This window comes from Chaetura pelagica, unplaced genomic scaffold (assembly GCF_000747805.2).
Source record: "Chaetura pelagica isolate M959 unplaced genomic scaffold, ChaPel_1.0 scaffold436, whole genome shotgun sequence".
Classification (NCBI taxonomy): domain Eukaryota; kingdom Metazoa; phylum Chordata; class Aves; order Apodiformes; family Apodidae; genus Chaetura; species Chaetura pelagica.
Genome location: NW_009953651.1, coordinates 2,326,680 through 2,351,060, shown reverse-complemented (window position 1 = coordinate 2,351,060; position 24,381 = coordinate 2,326,680). Strand labels below are relative to the sequence as shown.

The 24,381-nt window shown below is 34.4% G+C and overlaps 1 protein-coding gene across 1 annotated transcript in view; it reads left to right on the top strand.

Moving 5' to 3' along the window:
• The window catches only part of KNDC1 (kinase non-catalytic C-lobe domain (KIND) containing 1), a 54,972-nt gene extending 31,036 nt beyond the window's left edge, over positions 1–23,936 (top strand). Inside the window, exons 8-29 of the mRNA XM_010000129.1 lie at positions 61–122; positions 2,270–2,428; positions 2,779–2,856; positions 3,477–3,570; positions 3,756–3,918; positions 4,008–4,843; positions 4,946–5,090; positions 6,645–6,736; positions 8,618–9,018; positions 15,449–15,542; positions 15,660–15,757; positions 16,019–16,227; positions 17,577–17,690; positions 18,083–18,230; positions 18,488–18,667; positions 19,801–20,016; positions 20,341–20,423; positions 21,585–21,735; positions 22,178–22,300; positions 22,403–22,462; positions 23,084–23,241; positions 23,520–23,936. Of these exons, the coding sequence (XP_009998431.1) occupies positions 61–122; positions 2,270–2,428; positions 2,779–2,856; positions 3,477–3,570; positions 3,756–3,918; positions 4,008–4,843; positions 4,946–5,090; positions 6,645–6,736; positions 8,618–9,018; positions 15,449–15,542; positions 15,660–15,757; positions 16,019–16,227; positions 17,577–17,690; positions 18,083–18,230; positions 18,488–18,667; positions 19,801–20,016; positions 20,341–20,423; positions 21,585–21,735; positions 22,178–22,300; positions 22,403–22,462; positions 23,084–23,241; positions 23,520–23,751 (3,896 nt within the window). The 3' untranslated portion in view covers positions 23,752–23,936. The remainder of the gene's footprint in view (positions 1–60; positions 123–2,269; positions 2,429–2,778; positions 2,857–3,476; positions 3,571–3,755; positions 3,919–4,007; positions 4,844–4,945; positions 5,091–6,644; positions 6,737–8,617; positions 9,019–15,448; positions 15,543–15,659; positions 15,758–16,018; positions 16,228–17,576; positions 17,691–18,082; positions 18,231–18,487; positions 18,668–19,800; positions 20,017–20,340; positions 20,424–21,584; positions 21,736–22,177; positions 22,301–22,402; positions 22,463–23,083; positions 23,242–23,519) is intronic.
• Positions 23,937–24,381: the final 445 nt, after the last annotated feature.

Here is a 24,381-nt window from a genome sequence, read left to right as displayed (position 1 = left end):
GGGGAGTAAAGAAGAAAGCAAATACCTTACCTTTTATTTCTGGTTTCTTTTGTCATTTAGAATCTTGTGATATATTTTATTTAGCTCCTGAAATCGAAGAGGAGGATGTGGATACTGAGAAGGTAATGTGGTAGATTATGCAGGCTGCTATACATTTTATCAAAGGACAGTGTGTCCCTCTGCTTCTAGAAGAAGAAAGCTAAAGTCTTCCAAGATTCTGATGTTTCTCATTTCTCCTATTTTGTATTCTTTACCTGTGTTTCCTTATATATTTCTCTCTCATAAAATGAGTTGCTTCTTAGAAAAACAAGTTTGAACTGCTAAAAATTTATTATTTAATAGTTTTCCATAAGACTTTAATTTTTTTATGTTTGTTAGCAATAACAGACTCTGAAGTCATATTTTCAAGTTCTGGAGGTCACACTAAGATCGGTATTTTAGACTGTCTAGGTTAAAGCCCAAACATCAATTTCGTTGAAAGACTGGATAACAATATCATTATTGACATATTTTGGCTATGAAAACGCTATGAATTATGAAGCTCTCTTACCAGTAGAGTTTTCCAAGAGCTTTTGCTATAGGTATAAGCCATGAGGAGCACTCATACCAGAGATTATAAAATGTTAATAAAGAGTAGGTGAGTATTTGACTCCACTGCAGCTGCATCTGAAATGCAGACTGTACCACATTGAGGAGCTGGGAGAAGAGAATTTTCAGTTCCTTCCTATAACATAAAAATAAATTAATGTGTACCTTGCACCTCATAATTTCTTTGAAATTAGGCGTAACAATCATGGATGAGAAAAAACAAACAACCCTAAGTGAAAATCTAATAAAGACAGAGTTTGACTTTCTGTAAACGTATCTGAAACATGAAAATGTTTATGTATATTTTTTAAAGTTGGTCTTTTTTCTTTGACTGCCTTGATCCTGCATTCAGGTTTTCAAAGGCTTCAGAAGCTTAAACTAACCCTGAAATATAATAAGCAGTTTTACCATACAGTATATATTAATAATCCTAAAGTCTTTATGCTTTTTTTTTCTTTAGAAAATCTGCAGTGAAAATCTTTTTTCCATGTTTTTCTACAATGTTATATATAGAATAAGCTGACCTGTTTCTTTGGGTTTTTTCTGCTATATGTGTAACTTTTTGGTTATTATGATCATTTAATTAAAATTATGGTATAAGAATCAAGACTGTGTAGTGTTAATCACAATAATTGAACTACCTCAGTAAAAGGAATCTTTTTTAAGAATTTGCTGGATTGGATGACAAGTTGTTCCTAAATAAATAAATTTACATTAAAATTGTCATCCCATTGACCTCTTGGAATTCTGAACCTAGGGGGAAGATTTTTTGTTTTCTTTTGCTGGAACTACTTTCTTCTATTTCAAATATTTTTGTACCGATTAGTAGAACTTCCTTGTTACATTGTGTTAATTGCTGTTCGTTTTGCTCAAAAGAGTGCTAGAAAACATTGTTTTATGGAACCACATAATTTAGTACTGTGCTTAGTTTTCCTTCCTTTGACCCTTTTAAATATCTTTCAGAGGCAATGTGAAGAAGAATGGTGCTTTAACTTTGGCAAAATTATATTTGTAGTACAAGCACTAAGTAGACTAAATCTGGCTCCGGCTGGAAATTGTAATTCTTGAAATAAAACCAGAAAGCTTGTGAAGATCAAGTACTTTTCAAGGTCCCTCATCATCGCAACTTCAGTTCTTCTAGCTGCAGGTGGCACAATAATTGCTAAAATAAATATACAATATGTCATTCTTCTGATTGGTGTAATCTCTGTAAAATATAACTCGTGCTGGCGAGCTTGTAATTAATGTGTGCCATTTACTCGCTGAATTATCATGAGCTGTTTTAAGTAAATTGCAGCTGGCCAGGTTTTATGGTAGAACTCTGAGGCTTGCAACAATCTAAGTTTTTAAATGAGAAAGGAGTTCTTCAAAATTATTCTAAAATCACTTTTTTCCTGAACAATTCTCCTAGGCAAAGGATAAGACTAATCCTGTCTGTTCCAACAGTAGAAAATTATCTACTGTTATTGGCCCTGCGTGCGTAACAGCTGTTTTTTTTAATGGGTTGGGATTTTCACCAGCATCTTCAAAAGCCAACTGTGATCTGTGCTTTAGAAACTCTAGTCATTATTTGTTTGCAGAGAATGAGGGGAATTTTTGAATAATTTTCTGGAATTGGTTGTAAGTGGAAGCTGTGTTTAGTCTACTTACATCTTACCTGTCTCTTATGTTATACTAACAGGTCTACATTTATGGCGTGGCTGCAGTTCTGTGGATGGCTGCAAAATACAGTGTTCCACCAAGTCAGAAACTAGCATTGCCAAGAAAGTTTAAAAAACTTCTTCTGGATATGGCAAGAAAAAACCCTGAAGAAAGACCTTCTCTAGCTGATGCAATTAAGGTTACTAGATCTAAGCAGTTTTATGTGAAATTTAGTTGTGTCTAGAGTATCATTTTAGTGATTTGAATATCAAAATATTAATTTATTTTTGACAATAGACCTATATCTAATTAAATGATCACCAGTCACTTTGGGGTTTGTTTTTAAAGTTACTTCCCTAGGGACTTAGAGGAATGTGGTTTAAATTTATATTGAAATTGTCAGTAAGGTACTTGGAATAGGTTTGTAAGACTTCCTAAACTTAGATTACTTCTAATTAACTAGCTCAACTTTGTCCTCATCCAAGAATACCTCAGTTGATTGAAAATTTCTTTACTGACTGAAAACTATGAATTTATTTTTTTTTATAGACATGCAATCATTACTTACTTGAACAAGGTATAAACAGCAAAAATACTTTGGCATTGTTGAATAAATCTGTCTTTAAGGTAAGAGAGTCATCTTTTTTAATGCTCTTAAGTTTTTTTCAGTTAATTCTGTAAATTGCATTCCAGTAAGATTTCTGACCCCTGCAAGTATAATCAGATTTGTTCTCTTAATGTTTTTTTGTTTGTTTGTTTCATTTGGTTTTCAAGTTGTCTTTAAGTATTGCTCTTTCTGGTTTTTGATGTTGGAGTCATCACTCTCCAGATTTTGGTGCCCTGACTCCACAATCTGCATGGGTGAGAGCTCAGAAATAAGAACTAGTGACTTAGTTTATAATCGCTTTAATTTGTCTCCCCTCTTTGCAGAACAGAAGACATTAAAATAAAAGTGACGCAGCATTGAGTCAATCCATGGAACTAACTTTGTTCAAAACTTTGATTACCAGGAAGTTCTGATTTGAAACAGAGGGTTGTCAAGGTTTCCAAACAGTTCTACCAGTCCTTAAAGTAGCATGACTAGGTTGCTACTTTGCAGATTACAGAAATTGAAAATCCTGAAACTATACGTTTACATGGGGTTTGTTGGTTGGTTTGTTTGTTTGTTTTTTCAAATAATGTGCTGAGCAGAATTTTAAAAAGGAAATGCTAATAAATTTAGTTTGAACTTTGTTTTTTATTATTAGGCTGTTGAGGAAGAAGTAATCTCTTCTCAAGATCATGTTGCTTTTGAATTTGAAAATGAAAGCCATGAAATGGACTCCTCAGAATCAAATCTAGGTAAGCAGTCAGACTCTTTACATGTTTCCTTTGTTTTAATATTCTGTAGATCAGTTCTCCATGTAAGATTTTTCTCGGTCAGGTACACAATTATTTTTTCTACCTAAATTGAGTGTTCTTTACCTTCCATTTAAATTTTATATATTGTTCATTTCTCTAACTGTTTTGTTTTGTTTTGTTTCTAGGATTTGTGCCTATTAACAGTGAAAGTAAACTTGTAGCAGTTAAAGGACCAGTACCATGTCAGATTTCTCTAAATTGTGAGAAAGCTACATTACCTGTTGCATTCACTTCTCCTGCAACTCACTTTAAGCCTATTATTCTGCAACAAAATGCAAATATAACAAAGTTAGTATATCCTAAAGCAAAATAATTTTAACTTAATACTTGTTAAATCTACTGGAATTGCCCTAAAAAACTTCTTTGTTCCTTTTCAGAGAGGTTCCTATACCAGTTTCTAAGCAATTCAAGAAAGAAACAAGAAAAGAAGGATGTATTGACCACAACAAATCAGGATACAGAGAAGATTCTAAAATCTATGATACTGATGACACAGGTGTCGTTGAACCTGCACCTGAAATACCTGAGTGTGATATAGTAGTTCCAGGCCACTCATCCCAAGTATCTTCAGAAGAGAAAAAGTCAAGCAATGCATTTAGTTCTATAGTTACGTTACCATCACCTTCTGATTCCTCACATATTCTACAGGAAAAGAGCAATTTATCTGAAGTTCCTTCAAGCTCCTTAGCTTGCCCTAGATCTCCTAATTTTCTTCATATAAATAACATAATTCTCAAACAGGACTCAGAGAAGAGAGTTTTGACATTTGTGCCAGTGCATTTAGCTGTATCAGAGCAAATACCAAATAAACCTCTTAGTTCAAGCATTGCTTATGATTGCTATCATAGTTTGCCAGTGCTACTTTCAAGTACTATTGCAAGCTATAAAATGAGCATGCAAGCAGAAAATGATGCCTCCCTTTGCAAAGTACAAATCTGCGAGACTACTAATACACTGAAAAATTTTGATATAAATAACCCGGTTATTAAAACAAACTGCCAGGAAGTTGAGTGTGCTACCACTGTAGACAGTACTTTCGCTGAAGAAGAACACCCATGTACCTCAGGAAATCAAGACAATTCTCTTCTCTTTGAAGTCCTGCCCCAGCAGAACAGCACAAGTGACACTTTACTGCAGAAAGTGGTTCATCTTATACAAGAGGAGTTTGCATTTGATGGCTATCTAGAGAATGGAGTTGAAGTTTTTTATATGGGTATGTACATTTACTTCTGTATAGTATTATCATTGATGTGTAACATATTCTTAGTAATGTCTGTGTTTGTTTTTTTCTTGTTTGTTTCTTTTTTTAAACAAGGGAACTTCATTTTAAGCTTAAAGGAGGTTAAGTTTGGTGTGTTCTCTGCTACAATCTGTGAGAAGTTTTGTGACCTGTATTGGGATGAAAAATTGCTGGAGAATCTCTATCAGGTAGTAAATGGAGAAAGACCTTCACATTTATGGTGGGTGTTTTTTAACTTTTTCCTTCTTGTATATCAGTTTAATGCTTTTCTCCCTACCTTCCAGAAACAGGAGAGGATATGCAGCTTAACTTTAGGTATCTTTACTTGTTTCCTTCCAACTGTTAATTTCCCAGTCTATTACATACTTCAAGACCTTCACCATAGCAAGTAGTGCTTAATGGCTTATCAGAAAATATTTTCTGTTAAGTTTCTCTGTAACTCCATCTTAGTATAGCTGAATAATGAAGACTGAATTCTGATCAATATCATTTCCAACCATTGATGGAGAGCTTCATAGTCTTGTTAGAAAGAGACTGTTAAATCAGAAGTTAAATATATTGTTCTTACTGTTCAGTTTGTGTTCTGTTTGAGTTTAGTTCTTATACATCCTTTTGTTCTATTCACACCTAAGAACAAGGACATTAATTTAGCTTTGCTAGAAATGTTTTACTTAACTGCTTTAGTTTGACTGAGTATTCCTTCAGGCAGTAAGTAGCCTGTAAAGTGAGAAAACACCAGCTTATTTCCACATTTTTACTATTTCATCTTCAATGACTCACCTACCTGAAAAATAATAAAAAGCATTTTGTTTTATTGCAGCCTCCAAATGTAGCATACTCATAAAAGCTTTTTACTGAAGGCTGTTGTAAACAGTAATCAATTTATATGTGGAAGTTATGTGTGGCTTTTTTTATCTGTCACAGTCTGGAACCACAAATGGGAGTTTTAGCAAAGAAGCTTGGCAGATATGGTCTAGAAAAACTTCAGTGTTAGAAGATGTATAATCCCTACAGCAAGCTTCCAAGAGAACAGACCTCCAGATATCAAACTCTGATATGCTGGCCTGTTTCCTGTTTGGGTTGGGATTTTCAGAGCTATTGAGAACCGGTTGGAGGCTAGGGTCTTTATTTCCCAGACTTGAATCTTATGGTAGGAGAAACTGGAGCTGTTGCAGGTGAATTACTGGCATGTATGAAGAGGTCAAGCTTTATATGAATATTTGTTACAAGGTAAAGGTTTTGAAAGCAGGAGTGAAAGGAAATCATTATTTATTATCCAGTATAATAATACAATTCTAACTTTCAGATCACACACAAGAACTGCTTCAGAGTATTTTTGAGACACTGCTTACTTAACATTCTTTATTAATTGCTAAAGAATATAGCAGTTTTTAATTGTTACCTTCTTTGACTTAAAATTATCCTTAATAGAGATGACTTAGAGTCAGACTGTTAGCCAGAGGTTGAATCCTGAGTGCAAAACCCATCACAGTAATGTGCAGTCTGAGTTGTGCCTTCTGTTAGTATCTGTTCTGATACTTCTGTTGGAATTTTGCCAGCTTCTGTAAAGTAAAATCTGCCTCGGTGTGCTTTACTGTCCATTTAAACGTTTTTTTCCCCTGCAAAATAACTACTGAAACTGAACATGCAAACTTCAAGAGGTAGATAAATGCTTTGAAGCCCTTTACAAACATGGTAATTTATAAGATGCCATTTTACTAATGTAATATAAAAGTATTTGTAACATTATTTTTCCCTTACCTCGTATTTCCAGCATAACTGAGACAGAGGATTCAAAGTGTGGTTCAACATGCCAAGATATGAAGAAATCTGATTGCTTTTTGGCAAGCAGTGATCAGACAGAGGGTGAGAAGGGAATTCACATTTCTAGATCTTTGTATGTGCTAGGAATCTATCAGTGACACAAATTTTGAGATACTAGCATTTTGAGTGTGTCTCTTCAGGAAACACCTTAGCACTTCTGAACATTATCAGTAAATCTGAACATTACCCATGCCCTGGGGACCTGTTGTTTTTTATATGAAGCGTATATATGGCCAGATGTTGGTGAGAGGGTTGCCTGTATCATTTACTTACTTTTATGTACATGGATGTGTCTGTCAAAAAACTCCCCAAATTCTAACTGCTACATTTGGTTTTCTTGTGTTCATCCAGGAGATGTTCTAGTGGGATGCTTTAAAGTAGGGGAAGGGATGGGGGACAGTCTTATTGAGTCAGCTCCATACAACACAGCAAGCTTAGCTAGGCAAAGAGGTGAACTTCAGGAAGTGCTTATGACTGCTTAGGTGTTACTGAAGAAGCTGATTGAGTGATTGAGTGGTGACTGCAACACATGTGGTCCTTTGTTGTTCATTTGTTGGAACTGAAACAAAACTAGGCAGTAAAATAAAATTTATTAAAATAAATGTATTGTCAATAAAATTATTTACAAATTCTGAGGAAGGGAATTGTACAGAAATCTTGAACCTGAATTGCTTTTAGATTTAAATGGGCATTTTTAACTATTCATCAAAAGGGTTTTCACAAACAGATAAAAAAGAATAATTTTTACCTCTCTCCTCTTCTTCCCTATTCTATCCACTGAAGTACCTTTTTAAAGATAGCTCGTAAAATCAACAGTGGGTCAAATGATTTGATAATCAAGACTTTTGCCTTTTGATCACAAACTTTGTTACAGGACACCATTTCAGGACAGTCACTGAGGTCATATTAGTGGATTGTTTATTTGTGCTTCTTCCATGTGGATTTTGCATTTTTCCTGGAATACTTAGTGATTGAAGGTTTAATGAACAAGTTGTATTTGATTGGTGGTGTATCAGTATTTCTTTTTTTCAAGATAGTTCATTAAAGTTTCAGCTTTTAAACCTAGTTTCTTCTCTGTTTTGAGCAGAGCTAAACTGTGTTTTCTTAATACAACAGCTTATACCCCTGCATTGTTAACTTTTCTGGCAAAATATAAATTCATAATTTTGCACTTGGCTACTGTCATTCTGTGTTAGAGTATTCCATTTTGATTCAGAATGATTACAGCTAGACTTTCCCATGGGTAATGTGGGATCTTTGCACCAGTAATTTAGGTCCATTTGACTCCAAGGTGGCATGTCTGAGCCCTGGAGGCTTGCTCAAGTGAAAAGGAGACTTGTGGCAGGTATAAAAGCTCCTGTCAGCATCATCCCAACCTTTGAATGTCACTTCAGTCCCTCAAGGTCAGTAGTAGCTGTTTATAACTGCAAAGAAATCCCATCATAGCTCAAGTGAGTGAGTTCTGTAGGAGCAGAAAGTTTAACATCTGTGTCCCCTTTGGCTGTATCAAGTCTTCTTGCCCTCTAGGTATAGAATAAAAGCTTCAGGACTTATGGATGGAAAAAACCTCAAGAAATAAGCTTTTTGCTAATGCATGCACAGGTCTGACATATTTAATTTTTATTTCAAAGCTTCTGTACTGTGCTTTGGTTAAATGCTTTTTGTGTATGTACAGAACATTTTTTTGCAATTTTCAGAAATATCTTGAACAAAGCTTAGTAGTCCAAAATGTTTTTAACCTTTATCATTTTACAGTGTGTCACTGAGAAAAAGAAAGCACATGGCCAAAATATGCATGTAACACTACAGTTAGAGAGCATAGGTAGTCTCATAACTGTATTTTATATGTATAATGTGTAAGTTCAACAGAGCATGTGTCACAGCACGTGACCATTATTTCTTTCTCCCTTGTACACTCTTCAGGAGAAGGAGAAGCAACCTCTGATGTGAAGGCTGAGCCTATGATAAATATATCGTTAACTGAAATGGACTTTGATGAGCCACCTTCAGATACTTTCCAAAAAGAATGGAGGCTGCAGAATGATATCTCTGTAGAAAAAAAAGGGAAACATTTACAAAGCAACAACTGTGTTGGTCCAGGCTTTGCAGAAGAAAATATAGAGCCACAGGAAGAGACTATAATAAACATAGCTGGAAACAGCTACCTTGTATCTCCCAATCTACCTGACTTCCATAGCTGTAGTCCTGGTTGGAGCAGTGCATTTTATGGAGCTGAATGTTTTGATTCAGAAGTTCATAGTTACATGAAAAACCTTGGAAAGCAGAAATCAAGTGAGTCACAAAATATAGATGCTAAAAAAGTGGTGAGTACATTGATTTAAAATCATTAAGAAACCTCTTTACTTGCTTGTTTAAAGTATGATAATATTTATTGTGTTTTACTGGTGAAACCTCCTTTCTTTTTATAAATGTTGACTATTAAGTGTTTTAAACTCCTCAAAATGCATGATGTCTTATCAGTACAACAGAGTAAGGGTAGAAGTCCAAAATAAAGAGCACTGACATGAAATTGGTAACCACTGAACTAAAGCTTTTGCTGAACTTGACTTGATAAGTACCATCTGCCATATTCACCAACCCCATGGTGGTAATATAAAAAAGAGCTAAGAATGGCTATGACTTTTGTGTATTGCAGAATCTCAAGAGGTCCTGCTCCCTGTCATGTGCTCTGAGCCCTTTTTCTTCATCATGGTGAATTCCCTGACAGTTTCTCATGGTTTGCCAGCAGAATGATAGTTATTTGCTCACATTCTTCCCTTGGAGGTGGCTCATCATTGTGATGAGTGCAGCCTTGTCCCTTTTAAGCAGCCTGGGGTTATGGGGCAAGCATGGTTAAGGGGGTGAGTTACTTTAGATTAGCAAGGTCTCCCATTGCCTTAAAAATCATATTGATCACATTTACTTAATTTTTACATTTGTGCATCTGGCTATGCAAGCTTCAGTTTGAAAATATATTTGTAAATATTTCAATTTCAAGGGCACAGTGTAAGGATAATACATGAAACTGTAGAAATCTGTATAGTCAGAGCTGGATTATTGGCAAGAAAATGGAAAAATTGAAGTACATGAGTTATTAACACTGCAAGACCTACTAGCATAGGGATACCTGGAATTCTTTTGTGTCCCTGAGAATGGTTAGTTGTCTAGTTTGTGTATCCTTATTGTTTCTGCCAGATACATGTTTAATAAAGATGAAGCAGGGGTTGCACTGCCCTTACAGATTTCCTTACTATGGGCAGTTAGTTGAATTTGTTGCTTTGTTTTAAAGTGAGCGTTGCAAAGTAGAATTGAACAACTGAAAGCACATTATAGAATTTATTTATTTATTTCCAGATAGCCAGTTTAAATCTCAGTGGATCTATTTACATAATTTTTTAATGAAGAACTGTGACCTCACTTCAGTTTTCATTAAAACCATAACTATTTTTATGTTATTACGCAAGTTAAAGCCTAAATCATTGAGGATTTTCTTTTGGTTTTTTAGTTCCTTAATGTTCAGGTGGAAGGCTATAGGAGAAAATGGCATGAGAAACTTCAGCTACTGTTGGGTTTTTCTAAAAAATAAAATTAAAAAAAAGTTTTTTTGAACACTCAAAAATTTATATCTACTCAAAAATACCTGTTTCTAATCCTAAAGGGCTGTTTAATCCTGTGTAAGCAGCCAGGTAGAGAAAAATGGGCTTGTGTAATCTCCCTTACTTGAAGAATTAATTAACTGAAGAACAGATTTTCAGGAGTAAGGAGTTTTCATAAGCATTTAAATAGATTTTTCTGTTTCAACAGTCTTTTTTGCTTTGAGATGTTTACAGACTACTCAGCATTTTAATTCTTTTGAATCAAGCTATCTTCTAAGCATTTGGCAATTGCTTTCCCTATTCAACAGTCACACAACAAAAATGAAGCAAGAAGCACTGTGGAGCTTACAGTCTGCTTTGGAATTTGCTTATGAAATTAATGCATTATACATTACACGTTACTACTGTTTACATTAAAGCCTATAAACTTAGCTAACCCAACAATCATACAAGAGGCTGGAAGGAATATAGTCATGAGGTACCTCTGTAAAAAGTTATATTGTGTTCCTACCTGGTACATTCCGCTGGGAGAAGATTACTGTTGATACAAAATGCAATTAGTTCAGTTTAGTAAAAAAGAATTTAGAGCACAAGAGAACATGGATTCCAAGAGCTGAAAAAGATGGCTACTACTATGAGGATAGGTGAACTAATCTTTCTTGTTTTACCTGGGATTAGTGTGAAATCTTAATACCTGGACAAAAATGAGAATCTAATCTTATTCTGCTTTAGAAATACAGAAATATTGTCTGTGATCTGGACCACATATGGGGTCAGGTTCACAAACAAGAATAAAATAATTATTTGCAGACAACAGAAGCTTGGTATCTTATGTAAATAGTCTTCCTAATTTGTGAGATCCCTATGTGTCCATGTTATAAGGAATACAAGTATGAAGTACCATCTTCAATCATGAAGTCAAAACACAGTTTGTAGATTACATACCCTTTTATAGCACAGAACTGTTTTGAATACATCAAAAAGAAAAATTAATTTTCACAAAAAAAACATGTATGTGCGGATGCATATATTCTCAGTTGTACTGTTTATATAAATAAGTCTTGATATATTAGAATATTCAGGTATATAACCTTAAAAATATTTTAAATAATATCATACTAAATGTTATTTCATGGTTTTTATTAAAAATACTTTTTAAGTGTCTTGTAAGTACAAATTGAACAGATGATAATTGAAAATACCAGTTATGTTTTTTCTCGTTATTATTTTTATTTTTGCACTACCATAGCATCAACAACTTTAATCTTTCTGCTGGTGTTACTACAACAGAAAGTCATTTTGTGAAACCCAGCTTCTTCCAAATGTGTTGAAAATAAAAAGTTACAGAGTCATAATGCTTTGATTGCAGCAATTTTGAACATTAAAGAAAACCTTTCTAAAATCCTGCTTTTTTTCCCAACTCTATCAGTTATTGCAATTTCTGAAATAAACTATTAGCAATATTGTTTAAATGTGATGAGTTTTAACTGCCCAAAATATATAAGAAATACAAGGAATAATATGAAACTGAAATCTGTTTTTCTGCTGTTGCAGCAGTCAGTGGACAATGATCCTTAGCTGTAAGACAATCAATTACCAACATGTAGACGATGAGCAGCTCTACCCATCTTCTCTCTGCTGTCTCTTTGCTGCCCAATTCATTAAACCAAGCACCACAAATCAGCTGTGAAAATGTAGCATTATTTTAATTCCGATACCAGCAGCTGGCAAAGACTAGTTCAGATCTCATTTTGAACAATATAGATGTTGCTGGTACTGTTGATAGGGGTAGCATTTAACATTTAGAAGTCCTGGTGTATTGTACCTTGGCATAGCTAACAGTTGTATTTGTACAGCAAACTGTTTCTGGTAGTTTTAGTTAATAATATGAATGTTTATATATATTATACTTGGAGTACATGTTACTTAGAAAATAACTGTGGTTCTTTATTGCTGGCATATATTAAGTGTTAACACTATCAATGTGTAAACAATGAATGAGCTGTGGAAATGTCAAAAGAATGATGCACTGTCTGAACCAGAATACTGAGAGAAATCAATAGTCTCAAAACAGTTAAAACTTAGCCAACTTCACATTGTAAAATCTAGCGGAGAAAACACACATCCCATTCTAGTCCACTCCAAGTGGACGAGAAATTCCAATGGAAGGCTTGGAAGTGGCTGTTTTGAGCAGGGTGTTGGTTTGAGTTGCCAGAGGAAAGTTCTGTCTCTCGCAAGGTAGAACTGTTTGTCTGCACCCTATCCTTCCTTATTGAAATCTTCTGTTAACTATTTTTTTTTCAGAAATTAGTTCTTTCATTAACTGTAGTCTAATTTTCTGTGTCTGGCAAGGATTATATCAACCTACTTTTTGCCCCAGGTCTGACAGATTATTTTTTTTTAAGGCAGCAATAACATTGAGTTGATTATACAGCATTGAGGTAAAAGTGTGCTAAAGCAGTGTTTAGGAGCTGCTGTTTCAAGGAGTGAATGTTTAAAGATAGCTTGACTACATTTGTCCTAACACTCCTTTCATAGAGATAAGTCTGCTTGGTCAGTTTGAGTATGATCTGCAACTGGAACTGAGTTCTTAATGAGAGTCTAACCACAGAACAAGTTAGTGTTTTGCAGATATACATCTCGTTAATACACCTGTCTCTCCAATGAAAATACTTGTATGTTTCAAATGTTTCTTTTTTCACCTTCTGAAACTAAATGCATTTAAATTTTTTTTTAATTCTGTATTTATAAATTTATAAGTAAATTTGAGAACATGCGGATTCTGAGAATCTCTGAGTGCCAGAATGTGTATTTATGACAGAAAAAATATTCTGCCGTAAAAATTAATAACTTTACTATTTTTCTACTGGAACCTGTAAATATTGGGTAACCTTAGATAGGCTGTGATTTAATAAGGTACAAAAAGTAAAATGTTTGTTATGTGATTAAAAATATTAACAATAGGATTGATCTAGCTATTAGCTGTGTTTTGAAATAGCATAAAAATTAAGATATTTGCGGATAAAGGTGACACTTTCAAATGTCATAATAATTAATGCTTTATTGTATAGGGTCCTAGGAGATAGTTAATTGCAGGTTTTAAGGTTCACAAAGGTTAATCTACATTTAGAAAAGTTATTCCTTAGTCAATCAAGTATATGTCCCCTGCCTCACATCACCTCAAGTCCAGGAGCTGCTGATTTTATACCCTGACACAGAGCACATCCAGGCAAACCTAGCCAAGTCCTTGCACCTTGGTAAGAAGAGGGGAAGGCAGCTGCCAGGGCTATCATTTCTCCAGGACAATGTCCTTTTTGCCCATAGTAGGTTTCCATTATCCTCCAGATTTCATAAGATACTTACTTGTAAGAGTCTCCACCAAAGTTCAGTGCACACAAGCTGTGACCAGAAAGTTTCTAGCACAAGTTTTACATATTCTCGCCACTGTTTTCCCTTTCCTATTCCTTTTATCTTTTCCTTTCCCTTCTGTCAATATTCTGCATCCTTTGGTGGAGCCACCCTTCAGCACTGAAAAAACTTATGCTTCAAGGACAGATTGGAATTTGCAATTTTCCCAAGTAAGCAAAGTCACTCTATCATTACTTTGTTTCTTAGACTAGGGTATGGTCTATAGAAAACTGTCCTGAGAGATTAAATGTACTTCAGAGGGAACAGAGCAATTGAACAGCTTCATCAAAAATGCTTATATTCTGGACCTTCCTAAAATGAAAGATGTGGAATAGAGCGGGATTTGCTAATTGTTACTCACCTGAAGTTATTCAGTGGACAACCTACTTCTGTCCATCAGATTCCAAACATCAGAAAATTACCACTCTTTCTGAATCCCTTTCTGTGGTCATAATCTCTTAATCAACCTGGTTTCACTTTAAGTGATGAAACAAAACCAAACTTTTAAATAAAAACAAGCTGTTTTCAATTCAGAATCTAGATAAGAGCTTTTCTGTATTTTCACTGTTCCCTATGTGACACCAGTGTAGTAGTACAAATTTTAAAAATCCATAGGGCTTCTGTGACTCTTGTTGCTAATGAACTGTGTTGTTAAACCTTTTGAGCTTTTCAGAAAAACAGTGACAGGTTTTTGCCAAATTCAAAGTAATTTATAGTAAATCCATCCCATTAAATGTAACCTATTTACCAATCTGTTGTTTGATTTGTTAGCTCTGAGCTGTGTGTTTTCAGATTGCTGTGCTAGTGGGAGTTCTGTCTGCTTCATTCAGTGAACTTCATTTAAAATGCTGCTTCATGTAACTGGGTCACTGGTAGTTAGGTTAGGACCCAAGTGCAAAAGCCACCACTTTATAAAACAACACACATCATGCTTATTGTTTCTTAATAAAAAGCCGAACCCAAAGTGGATACCCGTTTTCAGTGGCTGGTAAAATAACAAAACCTTTGGTATGCAAACGAGTATAAATGCTTAAATTTAATTTGATATTATTGTGAGAAGACAAATATACTTTTGTTTTTATACATTGGTTAAGTTAGATAATTCTATACATGTTTATTTTTTTAATTATGTAAAATGCATAAATATAAAATATATAAGCTGAACTTCAACATTAATATGTCCTTTATTTATAGAGCAGCTCTGCTGTCTGCCTTCTGACTTGGCGGTTTAATATAATGTAATGACACTTGTTTGGAAACCATTGCTTTCAGTCAAACATCCAGTTCTTGCTGCAAATATAGGTCAGCTGCTTAGCACAGAGCATTTCTGGAGTCTGCACTGATTTCAAACCCCATCATTTTTAATACTGGATTACCTCTGAGTGTAACTTTAAAAAATGTTCTTGAAAGCAACTAGTTAAGTGCAACTATAACTAAAGGCATATTTATATAAACAGAATCAGTGAGGTTTCATAATACACAAAGCAGCTGCTGAACTGTGGCATAACTAATGCTTTTCTGGGGACAGGAGATGCCTCTAACTTCCCCATAAGCTCAGCTGTGAAAGGTAGTTTTTCCTAGTAATATAGTAGTTGTATTACCATAGTAATACTTTCCTATCCAAGCAATATATTCCTGTCTGTTTGGATGTTATTTTTTTAATATAAAGTAATTCTCATCTAAAACTTAGTTTCCTACTAGAAGCTTGCATTTACTGTTTGGATCAGAATCCTTTTTTGTCTTTAAATAGGAATTAGAACAATTACTAATGATGGAGACAAAAAATTACAGAAAGACTATAAAGTTTTACCAGAAACTATTGCAGAAAGAAAGAAACATCAAAGGTAAGATTATAGGAATTTCCCAGTAATTAAAAAGGTGCCTAACACTTTTAAGGATTTTTTTTTTCCCCGTAAATCAGAATAATTGATGTTCTCATGCTTTGTGTTTTAAATCTAAAGGTCTTGAAACTAAATCTATGTTGCCCAAGTTGAGGGGACAGCTACAGGAGATGAAATCAAAAGTGCAGTTTCTTGAACTGGTGAAGAAATACATGCAGGCAAGTCAGACTTTATTTAACTTGTGTTTCATTTGTCATTTCATTGCCACATCTGTCTAGTTGGCTGCTCATTCAATTTCATGAAATGTGAAATGTTTTGAGTCAAACTGCCAAATCAAGTGGGAACTAAAAGAACTATTCAAATAGAGTAATTGCTACTAGTATTGTTAAAAAAACAATTGTCTGAAATGCAATTTTGTGTGAATTTTCCTCTTTATTTTCCTACACTTTATTTTTTCATGGCTTTGCATCTTTGAGCAGATCATGTGTGCAGAGCAGTGGGGTGTGGAATCCTGTGTGCTGCCAACAGTCATTCACAACAGAACTGACACTGTGGATGTGGCACCTACGGATGAGTCATCATTGCTTCTTTACTATAACTCAGAGAAACACCCATGTCATAATCAAAATGGAATAAGAGTTCTGCAGGCTGGTACACCACTTGGTTTAATGGCTTATTTATATTCTAGGTATAGTATATTTTCCACATCCTTAATTAAGAGTGGGTTGAGGTATAGTTGCTAATTCAGGAAAAAGTAATCTCAGTGATAAATCCTTGTTACTCATCATTGCATACATTCTCCTTTCTTGTATCAGGTTTAGTGTTATTACTGTGAACACTAATTTACAGAAATGGACATGGAAATGGCAAAAGACAGTCTGATAAGAAATAAGGCAAACCACTAACTTTGGATTTGTTTAAAACTCAAAGCATTTTATAATAAATAAAAAACTAATAACTTTAAACTTTTTAATCCATTATTTATTTGAGGTTTTGCTCTGATTATTGCCATGGAACCAAGGCTTTGTTACTGCTAGTAACATAATTCTTTAGAATGTGTAATTTGGTAATTCTTAATTAATAGGATCTGGATGTGAAAACACATAGATTCTGTTTTACGGGTTTATTGCCCCAGTTCTTGGGGACTGATCAAGATGCTGGCTTACCTCAGGGCTTAAATGGGGACAAAGATGTCCTTTAATCTTCATCTAGGGTGAGTATGGTGTTGTTTTAAGGTACCTGAGACATAATAGTATGATGGATGAAAGCTGCCTGAGAAAGACCATCAGACTTGTGCCACTGTGGAGGAAGCAACTTCCTCCTGGCTGCTTTGCCCAGCTTATCATGACTCTGAGACCCAGTTGTTCGTCCTCAGTGCTGCTTTTTCTGTAGTTTATATTTTTGCACAAAATGCACAAATTGTTTTGGAATCAGAGCTTTCACATTCATCAGACCCAAACTTTTGTGTTTAGCCATTAAGCCATCAAAGAGACATGACAATTAGCCTGTGTTAAGACCTTGAGAAAGTGTGTATGTATGGCTGAAAAAATGAAAAATTCATCTTTAATGTGTGTATAATAAGTCTATTCTGTTGTTAAAGCAACTACTGCTCTAGCTAGAGCTACAGGAAATATTTTCTTGCTTAAAAGTATCTAGTTCTTATGCTGTTATTATAGTAAAAATCTCCTAAAGCAACATCATGTGGGAGAATAGAAAAAAAAAAAGATAATTGTGTTCTTCCATACTGTTTAGAATGTAACTTCTGATAATAATGGAGCTGTCAAAGTGGTTCCTCATAAAATTGCAAGGAAGAATTTTTTTTTTTTTTAACAAATTATGTTCTCAGTGTTGGCAATTGCAGCATTTGATTCGCAAAAATAAAATAAAAAGGAACCAAGGTTTTATGTGGAGCTAATTCTAATTTATGTGGAGCTCTGCTACTTCTTGATATTTTGAGGATGGTTTTGCTCTTGCTGTACTCTAATGCAGTAAGAAATTGTGTTCTTGCTTGTCTGAAGTTTTTCTTGTCTTTCACAGAAATGCATTTCTAGAAGGTTATTTACAGCAGTTTCTTTACACATTTCGCTATTTCTGCACACAAGAAGAATTTTTGAAATTTCTTCTTGATAGAATCAGCAACACTTTAACCAGGTACAGTAATTTCCAGTGAAAAATATTGTCAAAGCACAACTGACTTTTCCCCCCAATGGCAAATAGCTGTTTTTGAAAATAACTACTTAATTAAATTGATTTTTGATGTTTGTTTTTGTAAGACTCTCTTGACAAATAAGAGTGAAACTAGAGCAAGTGCTTACTTTTTTTTTTTCCTGAATCTTCAATCTTTTTCCAGTTGTTCAGTGATGGATTTTAAGTACACCCACAGCTTTGTTTCCATAGCACCATGGATTCTAGAGACATAAAATGTAGTAATTTAAGATGGTACAGCCAATACCAAATAGTACTTGTGGTGTTTTCAACACTTATTTTTAAATTGGAATTGAATGTCAATTTTGGTGAAAGAAGTGCCTTTTTATTCTCACCAGTGCAAGCCTGGATCCTTCCACATCACTTACCAAAATATGTAACCGCAGTTTCTACATCCTTCAGGCTTGGATTGAAGACTGCTACAGTGTAGACTTTGCAACAAATACTGATCTTTTGTGTACCCTCAAAGAATTCATTTCTTCCAAGGTGAGTCAGAATTTCAGTAGAAATTCTTTAAGAAAAGAAAAAAAAAAGTTTAAGTCAGTTATGGAATATGTAAGATTGTTGTTACAAAAAACTGTCCTAATTACAATTAAAGTAAAAGAAAAATAATGCTGTATTTGACAGCTATGTTCAATCTGCCTGGTTGTGGACAGACATGAATCTTACAACTCTATTGTGTATTGCCTATCATTTATGGAAAACTGAGTTCAATATTCTCTTAACCTGTTGTGCATTGACAGGTTGCTCCATTAAATGGCTATGGTGAGCGTTTGATGTCATTGCTTGAGGATGCTTCTGCCAGGGGAAGTGGCAGTGTTCATCAGTGCTCCAGCATGGATAAATGTGAAGATGAGGGCGAGGAGGACAGAAAAATATTACATTCTTTATGCAAAAAGCTCTCAGAAGATTATTCCAGGAAGGCATGTCTTTTCTTCAGACTACAGTATATGGAGCACATTTCCATGTATTATTTTCAGACAAAAACTAGAGTATCCAGCTTAGCATGTACACCCTGATTTAGTAAAATTTATGTAGCTGCATTAAAAATTTTCTTTTGTAGGTATTAAAGCCTAAGCACTTCTATAAATATGGAAGTCATCTTAAGCCTTAATTTTACCCTGTCAACTGTTTCAGTAATATTAGATGAGATCATTAAAATTTTGAGAGGAGTTGGACTCTTCATCCATTATACTAACATGTGACTCAGTTACTAGGATGTAATATATTTTCTAGTTCCCCCTTGTCAAACATTAATACTTTTTATTAAGCTTATGTCTTTTTAAGCCTATAAATATCTGAAAACAGTGGAGGATGAGGGGTTTCCTGCTAGAATTTCAAAGCTAGTTGTAAAAATTTTTCTGAACTTTTCCCTGTATTTACTGGTTCATATAGTGTGCTAGTGAAAAGTAACCCCAGAAGCTGGAGCAAACTGTAGGCTTTTCCTGAAAAAAGTTCTCTACAGAGTGACCAAAATGGCATGTGGAAGTCAAATGTATTGCTAATATGCAAGCTGAATTTAGAATCAGCCTCTTAATAAAGGTGTAGAATTCCATAGAGTCTTAATGGGGATGGAAACAACAAAGGGCAAGCAGAACAGAGAAACCATGGACTTGTTTTCTTTTCATTGCACCATAATGATACTGGATTGAATTGAAAAAAATTGAAAGAAAACAAGTATTTATTTGGAAAAGGCTGTTTGATTCTAAGCAAAAAGGGTACAAGAAATAGTAAGAGACAGTAAGAAGTAAAACATGAAATATGAAACTTCAGAATATAAACTATTTTATGGTAGCAAACTTGAACATGCGGGATATTTTATTGTTGATTGAGATCTGATAACCTCCTGCTCAGACTCATCAACTGGGTGTATTACATTAGCTTAAAATAGCAATGTTGAATAAACCAATTAGTGTCTGGGCTAACCTTGAAGAGCTGAAGAGCTATGCATCCACAAAGATGTTTCTCTAACAAAACATTTCAGAAAGTTAAATCAAGGGGAGACATAATGTTTGCTTTAGAGAAGTTGTAGCTTTACATACTTCTTTTTCTACAGAACTTCAACTGGAAACTTTCCAAAGGAATGGGACCAGTTGCACAACATCAGAGGGAGCGACTGTACACACTTTCATCAGTTTTGCCAAAGCCATGCTATAACAGTTTTACAGAAGAACTTCCAGTCTCCTTTGCTAAAGCAGAAGAAGTGGGACCGTATCTCTTAATTGAATATAGTGCGCAACAGCTTTGTTGTCAGCTGACATTACTGCAACAGGTACAAAGGACTAGGTTTACTTGGAAATACAAATAATATCTGTCATTGTACTTTGTAGTCAACCTCCTTTCTCTGCCATTTCTCAACCCTATTTCAAGCTTATTTCATACTACTTCGCAAAACTTTGAATTAAAATAATCTATTTTCCTCTTTAAATCTCTACAGCAAAAAAATAGAATGGCTAATTCTTTCCTTAGGCTGTGATCTCTTTGATAAATTTGCTGAAGGTAGACAGGGGGGAACCTCTTGTCATTTTTTTATCCCAGAGCATTTTGGAAGAACTGCTAGATCTAACAACAGATATATCTTGTTCTTTTTGTTTAGGAAGTATTTCATAAATGTCATCCAGTACACTTTCTAAATTCAAGAGCACTTGGTGTTAAAGACAAATGTGTTGCTGTCCAGAAGTAAGTTGCTTATTTTAACTGCCCTAGACTAGATAGTATGTTTACTTTTTTTAAACTTATTTTCAGTATATTTTATACGTGTGTGTATAGGTACCTATGCACATATGTGTATGTGGTAGATCACGTTTGCAAGGTGATTTCTTTAAAATCTGAAGTGGGTTGGGCCAAAATACTTCTGTAGACTTTTATTTGGGGGGTTGCTTCAGAGCAATTTTTTTGTCAGAAAAAAATTGTAATGGTTTCTGAAACAGGCTTCTTGATAATGCCAGTCTGTATGTGTATAAAATCTCAATTACCATTACAGAATAGATGAGGTTGGAAAAGACCTCTCAAGATAGTGTAGTCCAACCCCCACCCTACCTTGAGCAAGGTCAGCCAGAGCAGGTTGCCCAGGATCATGTGCAGTTTGGTTCGGAACATGGATCAATACCATAACCTCTATGAGCAGTGTTCATTTTGTACTGTTAGGCAGATGAAGCATCAGTATTCACAGATAAGTAAGAATTTTCCTATAGTTGTTAGAGTGGTTACCAACCTATTTAAATTACTTACTCAACAGTAATGAATGTTTTTATCCAGCCATGTGGACCTCATTGTATTTGATTATGGTCTACTTACATACTCAGTAGATTTAGCTAGCTTCTAATTAGTATTTCTTAACTGTACTACCTGTAGTAGTCTTTTCTGTCTACAGAAAGGGAATGAACACCTAAAGCAGCTCATCTTTTACAGGTTCCTGTATGGCAGGAGGCTAAATAAGCCGGCTGATACTGATTTGGACTTAAGTCATGGGAAACAAATTGTGTGGTGCCACTAGGTATCAGTGTCAAATTCTTAAGTGGCTGCAGTTTGGATGAGTTTGAATTTCTGGCTGTTAGTTTCCGTCAGATTGGGTGGCTTGTTTTATTCAATAGCAAGTGCAGGAAGTGTCTTTATGTACAGAATTGTATACTGCATATGAGTGTCTTGTAATCTCATGTAGTTATATTGCAATTATAAGGAAGAAAAAGTAACATCATTCACTGTGTACTTCAAAAAGACTGCAAGCACTGCAAAATTTTTTTAATGGTTAGAAGTTGACATCTTAACAACCAAGATTTTCTTTGAAAATCCTAAATCAGCATGAATTATTTGTGCCTATGTTTTCCATTTTCTCCATAGAGCTGTATCTACTGAGACAGTTTCACTTAAAGTCTGTAATCTTTTTCTGTCAAAGTGCACACAAGACCAGTACCTTCTACAATTACTAAGAAATGCAGACAGTATCAGCACCTGGATTGCTGCTGAGATTGTAACATGTCACACATCTAAGGTTCGTCATTGTTCTGTCTTATTATTAATTATTAAATGGTTATTTGTTTGTTATTGCATACGAGTCACTATGTAGCAAAGCTGCAAGAAGTATTCTGAAACACACCTGTGAGTGGGCAGTTAACAGTTTGGTTTGTGATCACAAGGAGGGTCTTGGATGTTTTGTAGTAGCAGGTGTCAAAACCTAATAGAATGTAAAAAATGAGTTGTCTGAGGAGGATAAATGTCAGACTTCAACAAGGACACCTCAGTGACAGACAAGAGAAAACTTTGTGTTGGAGTAAAGTGTTACTACAGTCAATAATTTTTCTATCAAATTCAAAAAAATAAATGCACCTCTCTTTCTTCCTTCTCATTTAATGTTATTATGTAGTTTCACTATATATATTTAGTGTATCTTATTTTTTTATATAGACAGTATATCCTAAATATATTTTTTTCAGCTGCAGGTGAGCTTGTTATCAAAATTTCTTCTTATAGCAAAATGCTGCTATGAACAAAGAAATTTTGCTACTGCAATGCAAATCCTAGCAGGCTTGGAAAATCTTATTGTACGGCAGTTACCAGTAAGTTTGGGACTCTGTTCTGTAACTATTTTGCTTAATGTAATCCTGTTCCAATATGGAAATTAATGTGAAAAACAAAAATATATTTTGTTTTATTGTAAGGCCTGGAAAATTTTACCTGCAAAAGTAGCTGAAATAATGGAGGAACTCAAGGCTGTTGAGGTACAGTATAAAGTCTTTAATGTAGAAATACTTATTTGGGTTGGATGAGATGCAAGATCTGCTTAAATGGGTGCCTTTGCAGGATAGAAGCCATAATTATTATATCATGAAGGAGATTTTTATTTGATTTAAGCTGTTGACTCTTAATCTGAGATCTTACATGAATTATGATCTCAGTATTTCTAAAAAATGTGACTGTGTGACTAACAACTAAGAAAGTAATTTTAGAGCAAGCTAGGATGTTAGATACACCCTTCTGCAGGAGCTTTGTGCTGTAATCTGTTTTGAAAAGCTTTAAATATTTCTTGTATCACAGACACTATCTGCTTGATCTCTTAATTTTTTAATCATAGATTGAAGTTCTAGAATTTAATTTTGGCTGTGGTTTAAAACAATTAAAAATTATGTATGAATTATCTTTTGATTAAAGTTACTTACTTTATATCTGTACTTTATAATTATAGTTTACCATCAGATTAATTCACAGTCGTGTCTTCAGTATCAAAACTTAAAATTCATTACAAATAAGTATGTAGTGCTAAATACCTGAAATGGAAAATTTCTTGTAAAGCCTGCACCAATATTTAATGTAAGATTTATCTGTGTGCATTTTTAAACTAGGTGTTTTTAAAAAGTGACAGCTTGTGCTTGATGAAAGGAGAAAGATTCAAAACACTTCCAACAATTCCATCAGCCCATGTTTTGGCTATGCATGTCCAGCAGCTTGAAACTGGAGGATTCACAATGACAAATGGAGCTCACAAGTGGACTAAACTTAGGTAATTATTTTAACTATGTGTGTAAGTCACCAAACTTTTTAAAATAGAATACTGTCTCATGGGGTAATGAGACCTAAGGCAGCATTTCACAGCTAGCAGTGTAAATAATTTCAACCTTTTAGACATCTAACTAAGGGAACATACACTATAGAAAAGAATGCTCAATACTTTGACTTTCCTTTAAAGTCTGATTTTTGGGATGTTTTTTGTTGTGTGGTGTTTTTTTTTATCATCAGCAAAAAAAAAAACTAATCTTTTTTACTATATTCTCTTTCAAGAAATATTGCAAAAGTTGTGAGCCAAGTTCATGCCTTTCAAGAGAATCCTTACACATTTACTCCAGACTTCAAGCTGCAGTCTTACCTCAGACAAAGAATAACTCATTTTAAAGATGCAGACATTTCTGCCTTGGCAGCTGACAACTGTGCCAACTTCCATCAGATACCAGCAGAAAAACATTCTCGAAAAATTCAGGACACACTGCGCAGAATGAAGGCAACATTTCAGTAATTATTTACATTTAATCTGTTCTATTCCAAGTGTAGATTGTAAGACTGGATGAAGTTGACTTTATCTCCTGGGACAATTCCCAAGGAAATACTTCAGTGACTTAAAATGCTGTCTCAAGTTGCAATTATTGTATTTCTTAAAATGGAATTATAAAATGTTGACTAATGAAATTTGATTCCCTGACAACCAGATGACAAATGAGAAGAATAAAAGTAAAGAGATAGCAGAGTTGAAGAGGATGATTAGTTTTGTCCTGTTCAGCTGCCAAGCATAAAAAAAATAATTAGCCCATAGATAAATATCTAAAAAATACTGTGGACATAAGGTGAAATTACAGCTTATGTTGCAAAACTGGCCTAGAAGAGTTCAGAATATAGTTCATTAAATGCTGAATGTATTTTTATATAAACAGTACACTTGTATCCTGTCACAGTGTGCATATAATTCAGGAACATAGATCCTCTGCTATCCTTTGACTGTTGGTATGTCTTGCTTTTGTGTTGTGTATTATGAAAGCTATAATTGACTTAAATAATTGACCATCTTTTTCTTCAAGAATACTAAAAAAGGAGAGGAGTGCCATGCTGCATTTTTGTTTTGTTTTAATGTCATTGAACTAACCTGTTTCCA